General features: G+C 38.0%; 1 protein-coding gene across 1 annotated transcript in view; it reads right to left on the bottom strand.

Moving 5' to 3' along the window:
• LOC121673266 (glutamate receptor ionotropic, delta-2-like) overlaps window positions 1-19141 on the bottom strand; it is a 212061-nt gene that overhangs the window by 134043 nt on the left and 58877 nt on the right. Inside the window, exon 4 of the mRNA XM_042046431.1 lies at window positions 10756-10857. Within this exon, the coding sequence (XP_041902365.1) occupies window positions 10756-10857 (102 nt within the window). The remainder of the gene's footprint in view (window positions 1-10755; window positions 10858-19141) is intronic.

Here is a 19141-nt window from a genome sequence, read left to right as displayed (position 1 = left end):
CCTATACCTCACTACTATTTTTAGCTTGTTGGAATGTCCTTCTGTATGAACAAGTGTCACTGAATTGCAAGCAGGATGTTCTTGAAATAAGAAAACATAATTTGCAAATGCTCGAGTAAATATTCTCAAGGACAGCCACATGCTGAGGGTGCTGCCAAAGAAGAAAGGATGCAACCAGAGTGCAGTGACAGGATGTTCTTTTCTGACTCCAGGAAATCCAGAAAAAAACCCAAACCCAAAACAAGTAGAAAATGAACCAAACAACCCCATCCCTGACCAAAAAAAAAGCATTAAGGGTGGACTGCCTCAAGTTATTATTTCTAGTTGTCAGATAGAATTTCTTTCTTCCATATTATCCAACATCAGTGAAATTGACTAAAAATGGAGGAGCGAAAGTAAAATGAATATTTAAAGTTGTTTTCCAGTGCCCAGGTTCCAAGAACATTGAATAAATTGAGACTAAGTTGGTGAAAGCCTCTCTTAAATGAGAGCGCAAAATGAATTCAGTCTTGCTGATCACCTGAATGATAGATTCCGTAAATAAGACTCAAAATTGCTGGGAAGAAATGCTTCTGCAAAAAACAAACATGGTAGTTTATCAATCTAAACAGAGTATGCACAAAATTCTAAAGATTTATGTGTACAAAGGATGTTTTAGAAGTTGATAATTTTCATATTAGAAAGGATTAATTTTTATCACTAAATTATTTAGAACATAGTTGCTCATAAACTGATTTTCTACCCAGTTGCTCACTGTAGTGATTTAATGCACTGTTTAAAATGCAGTTTGTCACAACTAATATCAGTCCTTTATTGAGCAACGCAATATTGTTTGCTGTTGAGAGATTGACAAAAAGCCCCGATGTCCAGTGTTCTATATATATGTAATGAAATATAAACAGTCAATCAGCTTTATGCAAAGCAACTAACACTTCCCAATTTTTGTTGAAGTCTGGAGCAGCAAATAATTTAATCATATTCCAAGCAAAACTAAACCAATCTACTGCTATGATTTTTTTTGGTGTAATTGTTTATATTTCTGAGAATGCATTGAAAGAGGACAAAAATATTTGTCTTGATATTTTCCCCTCATAAATGCGGCAGGCTGAAACTATGCCAGTTGTCCTTTTTTTTTTGGGAGGGTGCCACAGGAGCTATGGAATGGTGTATGCATCCCTACAATATGGATGTTAAAACAATTGTTTCCATCCTTGAGAAAGCTGAATTTGCAGAAAGAAAATACACAAAGCAAAGCAGCAAGGATAATGATGAACTTGTAGAAAGTAGGTGTGAAAAACAGCTGAGCTAACTGATGAGTCTGGAGGTGGAAAAATTCACCTGGATAATGAAAGTTCCATTCGACCCCAATAAATTCAGGAAAATCCTGATACACTTTCTCTCCAAAGCAAGTGTTGATTCAGACTATGTAAGAAGGTCTTTATCAGAGAATCCATACAATTGCCATCCTTGGAGATGCTCAAAACTCCCCTGGACACCATTCCAAAAACCTGCTCTAACATTTACTCTGCTGCACTCAGCTGCCACCCAAGAGTCCCGTCAAACCTAAACTGTTCCAGAATACAGTAAATTGATCCAAGGAAGGCCACTGCTCCTGCTTCTCCTTTTCTTCCTTTTGGAGACACCTCTCTAGGGGTCTTGTAAGGCAAAAGAAGACTTCACAGCCTATAAAGCCTGTGAAAGGGAGGTCTGGAAAAGCAAACAAGTCACAACATTCATGGCTGAGGAACAAAAAACAAAAAGGACAGGTTGCTCAACCATAGCTTCTTGTTTTTGCAAGGCTGATCTGCCTCACTGAACCCCATAGGCACCCAGTAGATTTAGGGGATGGTTTTTCACCCAACCTCAGTGGAGATCCTTTAAGGGAGGGGGTATTTTTGTTCAACTTTACCTTCAACATGCCCCCTTTGTCAACAGAATGCAGCACTACTAAGCCAATAATAAGGGTTCCTTTTCAAAATAGTTCTACAATTATCACTGCCTGGCTTCTTCTTGGGATCAAAGCTGTGCTGCCCTGACCCAAAGGAGGATGGGTTTAAGACCTGGTGGATTTTACACAGGACTGTGGGTTTACCCCGGTGGACAGCTAAGCGCCACACAGCCAATACCGCCTGCAGCAACATGAAAGTCAGCAGCAGACAGCTAAAGGTTATATTGGGTGAAGCTATGCATATTGTTTTTTATGGCTGTAGGAAGACAAAGTTTGGCTTCAGAGGTGCTCATGTCCCCCCCAAGCAAGAGAAACTGCAAAATATTAGACTAGCACACCTTAGGAAGGATAAAGGTGAACACAAGATTAAGGCAACATGGCATAAAAAAGGGAAAACTTTGGGAAGATGACATGTTGTACAAGTACTTTGGGGGAAGTAGTTCAAGAAAATGTTTGTCTCCATTCATTTCTCAATTATCACACGTTTTAAGGAAGAAGCCACACAATAAGACTGACATAGGTTAACAACATGCTACGTATTAAGACTGATATAATTTAACATTCCCAGCACCCCTGGAAACTGATGTGAGATGGTATAGCATAACCTCAGGGTCCTAGCTATGCCCCCTCCTAGCTACTGCAAAACTTAACCCTGTCCTGGCCAAAACCAGGACAATTTGCTAAATGCTTCAAGAGTCTAAGATTTAAAAATACAAAATACAGTTCTTATTTACTCTGATGAAATTCTCAGACGTACCAATAATTTGGATAAAATATCTGGTTTGGAGTAATCTTTTTATATTCTTTACTATACCCCCTAATAAAGTTAAAAATAGGAAAGGAGAGAAAAGCTTTTGGGCACAGAAGGCCTTCACACTTGAAAACAGAGCAATACTCAAGCTAAATAGCGGAAAAGAACAATTAGGCTGAGTTTAACTTGGTTGTGTTAATTAATTAGACAATCAAAGAGAAACATTTGTTTGTAGCTGTGCTACAGATGTGGATGATAAAGTCAAGCAATAAATTCCAGCCTTAGAGGAGGCAGGGAGGGAGAACAAAAGAATAATTGCTTTTCAGAAGTTCAGTTCCCTAAACCCAGAGTCTCTATTTGGGATGATTTTTAGCCAGTAGAATAGTGACTTTAAATTCCAAGCTTTGATAGTAATCTTTTAGTTCCTCAATGAAAATCAAGTTTTAAAGGTCCAGTGTTTTTGTAAAGATCCTCTCTTTTTGGACAAATTACAGAAAACTTTATTGAAAGAACAGAAAAGCCCCATTCAGATCTTAAAGACAGCACCCTAATTAAATACATGAGAGGAAGAAAAAAGTTGTGTGCACTGGGCTGTTTACAAGGAAGTTGTGGTCTTAGCTCAGCTGTTCATGATTTTACCCGCGCCCACCACCTCATTATGAGATCACTCAATGGGCAGTGAGGTAGATTTTCTCTGCAATTACAAGTGTGGATTCTGTGGCTTAAAGCTGAGACTTATTTCAGGATAGAAATCATATGGGGCTATGATACACTGCTCTGCTGCACTTATTTGTGACGGTCTTTTGCTTGCTCTAAATATAAACGTGCTAAAAATCTAGGATGTACTTTACAAATGAAAAAGCAAAAGCAAAACAGAATGGTTTGGATTATTTTCCTGGTCAGCTGAATCCTCTTTGCCCCTTAGCATGGACAAAAAACTTCCTATAGAGGGCAGCGTACAGAAAATATTCAGTAAGGAAAATGTTATTGTCTTTTAAAGTGAGAGAAACTAAACACTATTGGGATTTACAGCACAAATTGGAGCCTTATGTGTTTCTACTACCTTTAGAAGAATCCTTTGTTCAGTTTTAAACCCCTCACTACACCAGAGAAGGGCAACGGAGCTGGTGGAGGGTCTGGAGCACAAGTCCTGTGAGGAGCAGCTGAGGGAGCTGGGGGTGTTTAGCCTGGAGAAAAGGAGGCTCAGAGGGACATAACTGCTCTCTACAGATATGTAAAGGGAGGTCGTGTCAAGGTGGGAATTGGCCTCTTCTCCCAGGAAACTAACTACAGGACAAGAGGAAATGGCCTCAAGTTGTGGCAGGGGAGGATTACTTTGGATATTGGGAAAAATTTCTTCACTGAAAGTGTTGTCAAGCTTTGGAGCAGGCTGCTCAGGGCAGTGGTGGAGTCACCATCACTGGAGACATTTGTAGATGTTAGAGATGTGTAGATGTGACACTTTGGGACATGGTTTAGTGGTGGGCTTGGCCGAGCTGGGTTAACGGCTGGACTTTATGATCTTAAAGGTCTTTTCCAACCTAAATGATTCTATGAAGAGAGTTTTGAAATTAGGTAATTATATGGGTGGTTAGCATTCATAAAGCATATGAAAATGACCTCTGTGTCTACTCATCAAAAATTTCTGAACACACTGTATTCATTCAATAGGACTGCATTCATTAAATTTTCCCTTTTTCTCTACTGAAAGTAGTGAGAAAAAAGAAAGCAAGAAATGAAGCTCAGTTGTGGGCAAGACTGTCAATCTGTACTTGACACTGACTCTTTGAAACAGTGGACAGGCACATTAAACCATTCCCATAGCCCAGGATGAGCCTTGGCAATCTCGTGAAGTAAATATTCACTGTGACACTTTAAAAACTCCCATTCCCTCCAAATGTTAAGAAACTGCTCCCCAAACTGAAATTCACTCTTATTACTAGATTTCTCAGCTCCCTTCCAATGGCTGCTGGATGACCAAGCACAGCCATTATAACCAACAGGAAACACTAAGTCTTGTAAACTATAAACAAAATATTTTCAAGCACAAGATGCTATTGTCTTGTTGCAAGGCAAAATCACTTTTTCCTTGACTCATAAAATAATTAATGCCCCCCTTTTAAATGTTAGTGACTTTGCATTTCCTTCCTCAAAAGATTTTAGTGAAATTTGCAGCCCCAAATACTTAATTTCCTCAAGTGCTTTATTGACCACTGTTTTGGGGATTTTATTTGGCTAGGAACAGCACAGCAGCTTGTTATTTTTAATTGAACAATAATATACATTAATTCATGTTAGAATCAATGACCAAAATTTAATTGAAACATTTCATTCTTTCATTACAGAAATTCTCCCACTATCAAGAGTTATAAAATTCCTGCAAAATATGACATAGCTCCCACCTCTTAATAACACTAAAACATAGATAAAGGATTCAAATCTACAAGATCTTGGATAATTAAATACTATACTCTTTCAATATCCTGTAGTGCCAATGGGATGTGTAACCGTACTGGCACTGAAAACCACCATTCTCTCTCATCCTGTGCTTTTCAAACAGATTGATTAGAAAGTCACTTGTACTGACAGAAAAGTCACCTCATCTACAGCAAGAAGTCCATTCACATCCCAGAAACTGAATACCTTATTAAAGGGATTTTACATTTGACCTATTCTTATCCATGTGCGTAGTCTGTCACTTTTTTTGATATTTTTATTGTCATCTTCAACTGGACATGAAGTTTGTTCTTTCAGTTACGGTACTTTAAACAGTATTTTTTCCTCCAGAGTGAAATGGTAGCTTCTGGATTTATTATGGTCTTTAGTTTAGTGGTATTTATCAGAAATGAACAAAGAATGTTAGCCCCTCTTCCCAGCTCCTCCCATTTCTCAGCAATGGGACTAAGACTTCTTTCAAAGTGACCTGTGGCAATGGTCTATTAGGATGCTGCCAAGCTTTGTGCATTGATTTTAATTCACAATAACTTAATGCAGGTAACAGCTCTTTCTGAGCCATATTACAGGAATATGGATTGAGATTGGAATTGATTGGAATGCTTTAGAGTATGTCTAAAGAGTTCAATGGTAGCTTTAATGCAGATAGTTCAGACACTTGATTTAGCAAAAGTGTGGTATGGGCACATTAACCTGCTGGGAACTACACTGTACTCCTTCCAGCAGCCTTGCAAGGGGGCTCCTATTCATAAGGATCGTGTCACACAGTTCAGCTCCTTTTCTATCTTGCATAGCATGGAAGGATAATTACAGTCAGAGTAAGAGCCTCTTTCTGTTTCAAAGTCAAATTTCTGTGAACTGTGTGAATTGCTCTGGAATGCAAATATGCCCAGAGAGCAGATGGGTAAGGGTCAGCAAGAAGATGAGAGCCAAGGAGCCCTGAGAGGTAGCCCTTGACACAGAGATGAGTTAGGTTGGTCCTACCAGGCTTTGCACTGCCCCTACCTTGCTGTTAAACTGTGGCCCCAGCAAGTTCCCAAAACATTTGAATTGCTTGATATCCACCTTATCTAGTATATAGTACCTGCTACTTTAGAAAAATGGATTGAAAATAACAATAATTGAAAAAAAAAGGTGCTAGGTTTCCCAGCAGGCTGTGAGATTAAAGCTTGTCAAATGAATGATCGCAGTAGTCAATAACTGTAAGGTTTATGACCTGTTAATACAAGCTAGGTAGCTCAAAGGGATATAAAACAGCCATTCACAGAAGCCTGTGCCCAGTCAGTAGCAATTTAAACTTGGCCCTTGTACAGGTGTGGTGGTTGGAAGAGGAATAGAAAGACAGGTTCTGCCTCTATCGAAGAATATCACTTTCTGCTCTTATAATAATGATTTTAATTATTACTATTTTGGGTACTACTGTAGTCCATTATACCAATACAGAGAGCAATATATAATTCAGTATAATACATGCCTGATTAAAATTATTTTTCTTAGTGCAGAGATAGAGCTGCCTGGCAGAATGAAGAGACTTTACAGAAGTCCACAGCACCCAGTTATGAAATGGGGAACGGGGTTGGGACTGTATAGGAAAAGTGATCACTCAAAATATTGGGAGAACATATAAGAAGCATTATCTATGAGACTATTCCACAATTTATAAAATATTTATTCAATATTTAATGAAGTATCCTGCACATGATCTTCCTGAAGTTGATCTTTATTGTACAGTCGTTCACTGATGTTTTTGTCCTGACATTTTTAAACCTTTATCACTTCTGACTGTTTGTTCTTCCACCTATGCTTAAACATTGTCTTATTTCATCTTTCTTATGCCTTATGTCCTTTCCCCAGCCACTCTGAAAGTTACTCCAGCTTCTTGGAAAGAATTTTTTTTTTTTTTACTTTCTTTAAGCCAGTGTTGGAAGTCAAATCCCAAAGGCAGTTTCAGCTTTTAAAACCAGGCCTTAGCTTCATATCTAACTTTTCATCTTCTCTCTGAGTGGTAAATTCAATAAAAAAAGGGACCGAAGATGCAGACCTCCTGCCAGCTGATGTTCCTAAAGACATTGTCTGCTTTCAAATAACTTTCTTTTCTAATCTGTGCAACAAATGCTCATGAATTTATTACCAGACACTGAGAATTAACTAGTCCACATATGATAACATTTTCCATCGTGCAAATGATGTTTCTTAATTATTTTTTCTTTCTGTGCTTATCTAACCTTTTGCTAGTCCTTTCACTACATCATGTCCCACAGTGCCCACCTGCAGCCAAGGGTGACCAACCTGCAGCTCTGTGCAAGTAACCCAGGTAGTAACTCTCGAGGTACAGTGTTTAGGGATGTATGGCAAAGCATAATTCAGCACGGCTTGCTGTTATCTTTCTTTCCTTTATCCTGCCTGCCTTCTTAGAACCCTCCAGATATGAAAATATATTCCTGTTTGGGAGCTGTTTTGAATTTTCATGTAGAGTCACAGAAAGTCATGTAGAGTCTTTTGCACCATGAGGATATTATACCTTATGCACTTTCAGGAAAGGCTCTGTACCTTTTAGTCAAGGTGTTAATGCTCTAAAACAGGGAAATTCAAACTATTTCCTTTTTTTGAACAACAGGGGCTTTTTTAAAAATATGATTTTACAAATACCTGCTGGCCTTTTCATTGCCAAATGGACCAGACCTCTTTCCAACGTCTTAATATTCATATGAATAATTCAGTAATTGCCACAGCTAGTAAAATTATATTATGAGAGTATCTGCTGTATTGTAGGTCTTTTTCAATAAAACTGAACAACTGAAAAAGAGAATAAACTGAGACAGAAAAAATGGATATATAGCTAAATTTTTTCTTGGCCAATTGTTCATTCAAGACACTCTGAATTTGTTTGGAACTACTATGCTGACCTTTGATTGAGCTACATTTCAGAAACTCAGAATACATTTCAGAAATTCACAAGCAAGAGACTTGAACTTAAAAGCAACTCGTCAAACACAAAGTTCAGACTTCAGCTTCATATGTGGAAGCAGTCCAAGACAGAGACAGCTGATATTTAAGTCAGACAAAAAAAACCCTTTTCTAGAAGTGTACAAAGTTTGGTACTAATCCAACTCAGATTAAACCATTGAATTACATGTACACAAACATGACCATAGTTCTCCTCAGAATAAACCACAAAGAAATATTTCTTATTGCTATTTATGCAAAGGAGAGCATTCACATTTACTGCAGAGGAGCCGGGATTCTCTGCCAAGTGAAACCAGATGATTTCCAGTTTGGGGCTATACTGTATTCTGCCATACTCACAAAGAGATTTTGGTTTGGGTCTGCAGATACATAGCCCATAATTATTAAATTTACTTAGGGAAAGGAATTAGTAGATGGATGATGGGAACTGTTCAGCATTTGCTTACTGAAAGACCGAGGAAAGAAGTCAAAATCATTTATTTTCAGACTCCAGAATGTTTCATTTCTTTAGTATAATGCAGTATAAACCCAGGTGCTGCAATTTGCTATCCTCTCAAATTCTACTGCAATTTTTAGAATAAGTCCTTTTCAACCTGAAGGCATAACAAAATGAAATTGGAAGAGGAGAAGGGGTACTATCTAGAAAGACATGAGAGATTTGAACTGTTAACAAAACAAATTTGCAAATGAATGTAAACTTCTCAACTCTCCATGAAAAATAAACCTATTAATATTCAAAGGTATATTATTTAATTTTTAACACTTTTTTCCCTGGATCAAGATCATACTGTTAGAAACTGGCAGAATTAATATCAATAACTAATCATTCACAGTCTGCACAGATTCTTTATCTTAACAGAAAAGTATTGACCTAATTGAAGAACAGTGAGAAAGATGGAAGAGAAAATATAAAGAAGATCATCACTAAAATAAATTTAATTGGTGAAATCCCTCCTGCTCTCACATCCAAGGTAAGAATCACACATTTCACAGGTTAAATATAAATCTCCAATTTTGTCCTATCCAGCAGATATAAAACTAGTGAGGAGACTGAAGTGTCGTGTGCTGTCTTGAACTTTAAATGTCTGCTTTCATTTTTATAATTACTACAGAATCCTATCAGCATAGATAATTTTTTTTTTTGTGTATCTTTGCACGTTGATAAATATTCATGCTATAATAACGTGAAAGAAGATGGCTCTCCAGCAAGGTAACTAAGATAACTGGGGATAAACCAGTGGGGAGAGAGGAAAGAAGAACAACTTTATCTTTCTAGGGAAAATCCACAGGTCCTTTTTGTCAACAGATAATTATACTGAACCAATTAATATGAGTATCAGGGAAAACAAAGAGCAGCCACTGCCAACATGATACTATTTTGGTGAACATGCAATTAAAGTATGATCCTCCCCCTCTCTGTTACTGCTCCTTTTTTTCTGTGCATTCATCCTTTCTTGGCTGGCTTTTGCTGTTGTTTGGTTTGGTTTTGGGTTCTTTTTTTTTTTAGGTTTGTGGTTCTCGGTTTTTTTGGTTGTTGTTTTGGGTGTTTTTTTTTTTTTTTTTTTTTTTTTTTGTTATTTGGTTTGTTTTGTCTTGTAGATACTGTCACAGGAAGTTCTCTAGTGTACTAAGAGCTGTAACAGAATGTTTACCCTGACAGATAAAGGTGTTTAAATACCCATAAAATAACTGGAGGGGTACAAAACTGCTGTGTCTGTGGCACTGACATGCTCTGGTGATTTCACTTTCCACCCCTGTAGGAGCCTCTTCCTTCATCATGCACTATCAGCAATGCAAAGCCTAAAACCTCCTCTTTTCTTGTTCTTTATAAACAAGTGCTGGGCCCTCAGACACTGAACTCAAACACAAGTAGATAGTAGCAAGAGGAAAATGGTTCAATCTAACCTTTACAATTCTGCAGCCCCAGATCAACTTTGTATTTGGGCATTGGTCCAAAGAGGGCTACATGTCTCATATTATTTTCTTTTTCTTTGTTTAAATTTTTTTCCACTCTTAAAAACTTCTCCTCAAGCAAAGTTTATGGCAGGGAATACATTGGCCTCATAACACGAAGTACCTTCTATTCTGGTAGACATTGTCTGTTCAGCTTTAAACCAAGAATTTTCCTGTGGCTGCTAAACACAAGATGCCCACAAAGGGGAAGAACCCGGCTGAAGAAAACTAGGATGGGACAGGAGATGTTTTACCAAACTAACATTACTTGCCCTAAGCTGACCTTGAATATTTCCTGAGTGTGACAATTTGTGTTAGACTGCTCTCAATTTGCCAAGGTGATTGGAATTGAATCATTTAGAGGTTCAGCTAGGTAACTTTAGCTAACAGGGCGCTTGAAGTTGCCCTTTATCAGCTCATATGCTTGTCTTACCTAATTTAGAATGTGCTTGTGCAAGAAAAAGGTTCTAACATGTTTGATTCAGTCTGAAATGCACTGTACTGATAAATAATTTTATCTTGTGGAAAATTATCCATTTTTCTGGGTTTTTTTTGACCAGCTTAAATCAGACACTCTAACGCCAACTACCTTCTTGGTAAAATGATGTACATAATAAAAAGATGAGGCAAAAGGAAAAAAAAACCCATTCCTGCTAGTGCAGAAGGTTGAGCATCTGCTTACCAGCACAGTCACCACACGCAGAACCACTCCTCGCATGTTATTCTCCAGCTTTCTGTCTGTTAGTGACCCATTCAGACCAGTGATGGGGTTCCAGCAGCCAAGCTAAAAGAGAAAACAAAAATTTTCTCATTGCCCATAAAACTTTGCTAGTCACTCCTCTTAGGTGGCTTTAAGCAGGAACATATGAAATAAACGGAATACCTTCTGGAATCAATGGCATGGAAACTTGGAATGGCTTGTGCACAGATTCAGCTTTAAATTGAAATTTAAGCAATTAAGGATATCAGTTTCTGATTTTAAATACCAGTGCAATGGATGACAGCATCCAGGATTTGGAATTATATGCATTGTTTTAAAATAGCTGAGAGACGACTTCTATATTACTTGAAAACATTTAAAAAGTACTGTAGCTGTAACAATATTTCTACCTTACTTTCAGTAATTGAAGAAATAATAGCTACCATCATTTTAGCATGCTGTCTGCTCCAGCCCATCCTTCCTAGTGGAACTCTGACAAAAGGAATTACACCAGCTTTAATTAAAGCTTATACTATTAATTGCTAATGAAACAGCAGTGATTTTAAGCCAGGTTAAAAATCACACTTAAAGATGATTGAGGAAAAGACCATTGGATAGGCACACCACAGTATTGAGAGAGGACCACAATAGATAATGCAGAAGTTCATCTACGCCATTCTTTGCATTGGTGCTATCGTATTTCTTGAGCTTCTGTGGATGAAGCTTTTGCTCAGGAATCTCTCTAGGATTATCTGCCTTTCAATCTGAGTTTAGTAGATACCGACTTGTAATTCAGCTTCTCTGAAAATACAACTTGCCTGTTTTTTGTATGATGGTAGATGCTTTTTTTGAGCACAGAGAAAGAAATCAATCAACCACACATCGTGCCTTAGCACCACATACCAAGATAACCAGTTTCATTTTTGAAATTCATTACCTCACTCAGCTGGCCTGCACAATTACCAGTGTTAAATCCAAAACCCAACAGAAGGAAATGACTGACTTCAGAGGACTTTGGAGCAGAGTCTCAATTAAGGCATGTAAACCAATTGCCTGTGTAAAGTCATTACACAGCCAAAGAGACAGCCACCTGCAGCTATGAGTTCTTGCTCTGAATTTCCTTCTCCATGGACTGTGAATGAAACCTTTCAAGGGATGCTCATCTTCTGACTCCTATTTAAAGGAACAAAAGGTCTTGCTCCCTCTGACAAATCAAGATTAACATCAGTAGGTTATTGTTGGGTCCAGTGGCCTCTACTAAGACTATTCTCTTGGAGCATTCAACACTGTAATCTGAGAGAAAAAGAACTGCAAAACATCGAAAATATGACTGTAATTTCACACAGAGTCACAGAAATGGCAGGTTGCCTCGAACCATCTGAAAGGGTTTGTAAAGAAGGGGAAAACCTCTGCTGACCATACTTGAGGAGGAATTTACGAAATCATTATTTTCAGCCTTTGTGTGAAAAGGCTTTGTATATGTGTTTCATAGATCTCTCAAAGTAAAACAGAAAAGAAAGAACTAACTTCAAGTAAACAAATTTAACCATTCCAGAAGTGGATAATTTGAAATATTTGTTTTCTTCATTACACCTATTTTGTAGCGACTTCTATATTTTTTAATTCCGATAACATTCATATCAATTCTTTGAAGATGCCTCCTTAAGAAATGCGTGTCTCAAAAAGTAAAAAAAAAAAACTTTCTGCAATGACATAGGAGTTGGGTTTGACTCAATGGTCTCAAAGGTCTTCTTCAATCTCAATGATCCCATGATTCTATGTTTCCCAAAGGAAGATAGCCTTAAAACAACGTAGTCACTTCTGTCTGCTACTTTCAGAAGTACTCACAGCTAATTCTTACCCTTCTGAAGTCAAAGTTATACTATCAGGGAATGAGTGAGGGAAATGCTGAGCATACTTGAAATCTCAAGGAATGACTGAATCAAGGATCTACTAGATCCAGAACACCAGAGAAATTGAAAGCACCAACAGGTTACAAGGAGAATCAAACTCAGGAGGCGTCATGTTACTCTCTTGTAATTGCTCATCTTTCCAATAGCTGTTTCTAAATAAAAGCACAAATTACTCCTGCTTGGTTTCCCCACTTCGTATTCCCATCTGATCACAAAGCCCAACAAGAGATCATACCAGCCCGCTTGGCTTCTTCTGGACCTCCACAGTGTATCTAGCTGTTCAGTAGTCATGGATGGACTGCTGACACATTCCAGGTCCTCATCACTCCCCTGGCAAAGCCCTGCAACACTTTGAGCTGAATAACCTAAATGCTGAAGTGTGTTGACTATAATAATAAAGCGAAATGCAGCAAATATACTTGCACTGTACTTTGTACGTGACAAACCACTGACATCCCATAAAGCAAAGCATTCCACAGGCAACATTTTCTGTACAAAAAATAGCAAAACCAGTACTAAGCTCAGAACAAAACTGCATTAAATTAATTTGGTGGTTGTCATTCTTAGTCACACAAAGAAACTAATTAGAACTTAGACCCAATTAACATATCTAAATGTGTTGGATGTATAATTACTGCAGAAACTCTGCTGCTTTTGCCAGAACTAAAACCCTAGGAAGCTGCTGAAGAGCCTTTTTATCCTTTTGAGGTTAAAGTCCACTTTTAATTATGTACGTTAATGTGTACATATTTATATAATTAAGTTTTTAGCCCAACCCTATCTTTTTTAAGGCAATCTCCCCCCACCAACTTAACTGATTTCTGGAAATGCAGCATAGCACCAATTTTCCTTTAAAAATGCACTTTTTATTTTCAATTATTGTTCATTTAATTTTCAATTCAATTGTTCCTTTATGCAGCTCAGTCATGCTGAAGACAAATGTGCAGAGCTTGCCAACAAAGTTGAAATTGATTTTGAGTGGGAGCTGCTTACTGTTATTAGGAGAAAACAAATCAGCCTTTATTGATGACAATTTGAGCTTGCCATTGGAGCAAGAAGCAAATGTAACTACTGCTGAAACATTGAGATGGGGTGGTATGAAGCTCCCTCTTCAGCTTTGTCTTGTTTAACTGCTGCTGCAAAACATTTGCTGCTTCTGCATTTACTTCCTTTTTTCTTTTGTTCTCTCTCTAATGGTTGAAATGAGAGAATAGATCAGACAATGACAGAATCTCACATTAACTCTGGTAGATTTGGGAAGATGGGTGATGGGAACTCTCTTACTGATCACAGTGCTTGTCATCTTCACACCATGAAATTTATCATTTGTAGTACTTTGTACTTCTGTTGCAGTTTATTTTATTTATTCTAATGACAGCTTTCACTCTCCTACGTTTGATATAATAAGATGAAGATGGAAAAGTTGTCAGTCTTCTACTTCCTTTGCTATCCAGTTTGCAATCTCTTTCTGTTCATCCCACATCCCAGCTTGTTATCCTCACTATCATCATTGTTGAAATGGGCTTTGTTCTCCTGCTTTGCTGGCAAAGCCAAAAATTTACTTCCCTTCTTCATTAAAATGTTTTGACTATATGAACAATGCATTATGAAAGGAATTTAATTTGTGTATCAATATTAAAGTAGGCAAAAATCTATTTCATGTGTACTTACAATTTCATTATTTATAAGGAACTGGGAACACTAAAATCTATAATGCCTTTACGACAGAGCTTACAGCCAGTTTTCCTCCCCTACTTCCTATGCAACCATTGAATTCTGCCGAATATCTGAGAGCTTTCACTATTTTTTCTGGCAGAGTAAATTGTGTCAATTAATCAAGAAAAATACATTGACCTGCTATGATCACAGTTGATGACCATCAGAGAAAATGAATAAAAGCAGAATAGTGATACAGATAAATTACTTAACTGCTTGTCACTACATCAAAGTTTAGAGTATTCTGTTACTTCAATGGATATAGAAAATATTCAGGAACTGGTTTATCCAGCACTGCAATGCAACCACCTCAGAACTCAGACTACATTATCACAACACTACTTAGAGTCAAGAGCAGAAAACACTAGAGAAAGTGCAATGGAAATCTGAAAGATAAAAGTGCACTACGTCCACAACCAAAATCTGTAAGGACATTGGGATCACTGACTCTTTCATTTATTTCTCAGTCATTTAAAGAAAACAACCCCGCCAGTATCTTGTTTTTAGTATGGACAGCCTGATGAAACATTTCCAGTGGAAATGCCTATGACAGAGTAGTTCATACAGAGCTGATGAGCCAGAGAAATAGCAGCCTCCTTGCCTGAAGTACCCACATGCTCTTCAGAAACTCTCTCCTCCATTTTCACCCAGGTCCAACCTGCTTTAGGAACTAAATTCTTACAAGATCTGACTTCAACAGAAGGAATGTGCCTTAATAATCCTTTTTTCCATTCCAAAGCATACTAAATTCACAGAAATGGAAAAGCCCCCATGAAGCTGTCACAAAATGCCACTCAGTTGGAAGATTCAAACTCCCAGGAGTGCTGGGAAGACTGGAAATAGGACACATAATAAAAAATGATGAAGAAAAAGGTGGATTTTTTTTGTGATATGTGGATTCAGAATTTGCAACATTTTCCAGGACACCAGTCTAGGCAAAATTCAAGGACAACATAGAAATTGTTTTGCACAGAGTACTGCTGATGCCTCTTGTCAGCTGTTGTTTAATATAACATCCAACAGCAACTGGGAAATCAGAGACTAAATCCTATTGATTAAAGACTGTCTCAAAGAAAAAACACCATAAAAAAATCTTTTCATCATCAATATGATACTGTCAGTCATTTAAAATTTAGTCAGATGCTCTGTTACCTGGTTAAAGAATCCTTTCAGTTCAGCTCTTTAGCCAGCAACCAACAGTTTGTCAACCAGATCTGAAAAAAATCTGATGGCCAGGGGTTAACTGAGGGCCTTTGTAACTCTGGGCTTGACTGAAGAAGCAAGGATCAGTTTTGTTCTTCACAGCAATTTCCTAATAGGAGTGGTTAGCAGGAAAGCTTTCTGTGTTTAGCTGCTACCTTCACCGAAGCTTAGGTAACAGTCAGCAAATAGCAAGGTGTTAAAATCAATAGAAAATACGGTGCTCAACAATTGGATAATGTATAGCAGCCCTTGTTTCTCCTGCATTCTGCGTGGTGAAATCTATATAGTTCTGTGCATTCAGTTAATTATTTTGTACAGTGTGTTTTACTGCTTTAATCTGTCTCTGGACTAGATGGAATGGCCTGCCCCTAGACTTGCTGTGTTATTTTCGAGCTATTAGGTGGATGTGAATACCCAAGTTTAGTTCTTTATCCAGTGGGCTAAGGATTGTAATTGCAGCAGTCAAGGTGGGGGATTTGTTTTGTTAACTGATCATAGACACAAGTGCAAGTGACCTAAGTAGGAATTTCTTTCCTCAAAGCACAAGGCAGAATAACGCTGACTGGAGTTAATAAAATATTTTGCTTTGGGGACTAACCAAATTTTCTTTTCTTACTGAACTGAAATAAAGAAGCTAATGGAAACTTACCTGCTGGTAACCTGCTGTTCATTTGCCTACTAGCTCCTGACTCATTGTTTTCTCAAGGACCCAGATTGCTGCCAGAAGTTATAATTGAGTGTTTTAGATCACTGACAAATGTTGAATTTATGAGGGAAATGGCACGGACTTCATAGGTGTTCTCACACTCCATGCTCTACTCACAAAGCTGATGCTTAGTGCTTAGGCCAAGATTCTAGAATCTAATGGTATAATTTTTCAAATGTGTAGTAAATTACCACATCTCAAAGAAAATGAACCATGTCTCCAAGCCAGTGGTGTCATTCTAATGATCCCCCACTTCTCCTCCCCCCCATCTCTTTATCTCTGGCTCACTTTCTCTATCGCTTCTTTCCCTTTCATTTGAAATTCGTTGGTTTTAATCTATCATTTTCCCCTTCTGTCATCTCTTATCTTTGGAAAATACCATTTTTTCCCTTCTTTAGTCCTTTTTTACTGTGAATTCAGTACTCTCAGCAGTTCGCTCACCTGTCGTTATCTTCCTCTTTCCTACATTACAAAACCTCTTGCCATCCATTTCTCTTTGTACTATCAGTGTACTTTCTGTCCTCTCTGCTTTTCTTTCCCTTGATCTTCCTTTTCATTTCCTGTGCCTTTTTCCTATCTTGTTTTTTGTTTGTTTGTTTGCTTGTTTCTTAGGGTTTGGGTTGGTGTCTGGGGGAAAAGGGACCTCACTTTTCGCTACATCCAGCTTTGACTCATCTGTCAAATCACTTTGTGTCCTTTCCCCTTTCTCTTTGCCCTTGGATCTCCTTTTCTCTCAGGCAGTCCTCTCAGAAAACTTTCCCCGAACTCCTCCTTCTCCTTTTGTGTTATGAAGGAGATGGGACTTAACAAAACAAATTATTGTACAGCCCTGTTTCCTTTGCTTTCATCTTTCTTGCATCTTTTTTACTCCCATCCCCTGACAACCTTACACAACTCTGAAGAGAAGAGTCAGACAAGGATAATGGTGAGTCAGATGTTGATCTCTTTTCCCATGGCCTCCATATTTCAATTAACCTCAAATACTCAGAAAAGCCTGTTCTTTGACCCAATACCGACATCACCCCTTTGCTAACAAATTTCTTCATACTGCCAGAGTAAAACTCATGAATATCACTTTCATTTTACACTGAAAGCTTTCTCACTAATGTCTGAATTATCCCAAGGTAATTGATAATACTAAGTAAGTTTAGGTTTGTGTGCAGTATAAATATAGTCACTTTGATTTTTAATTGCAAATTACTGTCTCCTTTCTCATTAAGCATATTAAGAGTTAAAAAGGATGTCTTTTATCTAAGTCATGTGAGGTCTGGAAGAAAACCAAGAATCTTAAAATCAGGTTTTATAACTGAACTTGGTCTGTTTTGTCCACCATCTTTATGAAATCAGAGAAAAATATTCAAGGTTATTATACCAGCTTGTATTAAATCACAATATAAAAGCTTTTGATACCATCATAAAACCTTTGATCAAACCTATTCAATGACAAACAATGAAAAGCAGTTTTCCACTTGGTTGCATGAAGCTCCCTCTCTACAGGTAGCAAGAAAACACACAGAGCACATTTCAGTTTCTCATCAGTTCCCTGGCAGTATTCAAACATTCTTCAGCAGACTCCCAGCTTTCCCCTCAGCTTAGCCAGGCACGTTTTTATGGTCTGAATTTTCAGAAATGGTTTGTCAAAGTGGAGTGTCAACAAAACCTGTTTGCTGTTCAGGGCTCAGAAATTCTGGGGGCAACATTCCAGTAAGAAATCAAAATAGTAATAGTGCAGAGCAAACCCACCACTGTTTCATTTGGAGGAAAGTGGGTTTACAGAGCAGCATTCTGAATAAACCCAGTCCAGCAAATGCCGTAAGTGAATCCTTCAGAGTAAAGTGACCCATGGTGAATGCCCTGCTTCTGCAGCAGAGTGCTGCCAGTGCTGAGCTGCCTGGGCACCTCCACACTGCATTGCAGTCAGCTCGGTGAGCACGTATGCTGAGAAGAACCTTGGCTTTTTTTTCCCTGCAATAAAGATCTCCCCTTCAATATAATCACTGAATTAGAAGTCTGGGAGTCAGCTCTGGAAGTAAATCCACGTGGAGAATTGTGTATTAGATTCATCACTCTCCAAGCTGGGAAGAAAAAGAGAGGCTCCTGCAGAGCAGTAGTACCGACCTGTGCTTGCACTAAAGAAATCTGTTCTTATTTTAAAGGCAGCAGACAAGCAATGCATGTTTGAGTATATATGGGGCCCAATGAGGCTACAGAACATCTGGGCTAACCTCAGTGGCACCTCTTTAGCACTATTTTTGAAGTGTAAGCAGAATTATCACACCACTGCTTTCACAGAAATGCATCAAGGAACTCTACATCTGGTTATCTTTTCCTATGAAGTACAATGTTATGAAGTGTACTTTTTTCAGGCATAGCATACGGGAATCTCCATTTTTGTTTGGCAGGCTAAAGGATTTTAAATTAAGCAATACCTCAGCACTATTTACTCAAAAGTATATTTATGTATTTATTTAGCTACTGAATGCTCACTAGGCAGTACTGCTGTTGTTTTCCTCATGCAAGAAGAACGAGTTCACTGGACTTGGGTGAAGGGTGGGGGATGTTCCCAGGATGCACATACCATGAAAATACCTGTCCTGAAAACCTTGGAAATAGAGCAACCTCATTTCATATTATACTTACACTTAGCATCTTTGGCATTATTACACAATTCTCAACCTCACCATGAAACACCAAATAAAAAAAGGACACAGAAAAACACTTCCTCCTTAGTCAAGGCACTGATGTACTGACATGAAAACACTACTTTCAAATACAAAATACAATGTCAAAGAGAGGCAGCTGCAATAAGATACTATTTTTGTCTCAAAGA

This window comes from Corvus kubaryi, unplaced genomic scaffold, assembly GCF_017639235.1.
Source record: "Corvus kubaryi isolate FWS band 111438036 unplaced genomic scaffold, C.kubaryi_AGA036_p1.0 65304, whole genome shotgun sequence".
Taxonomy (NCBI): Eukaryota; Metazoa; Chordata; class Aves; order Passeriformes; family Corvidae; genus Corvus; species Corvus kubaryi.
The sequence above is the reverse complement of the archived record's forward strand: the minus strand, read 5'-3'. Positions and strand labels throughout refer to the sequence as shown.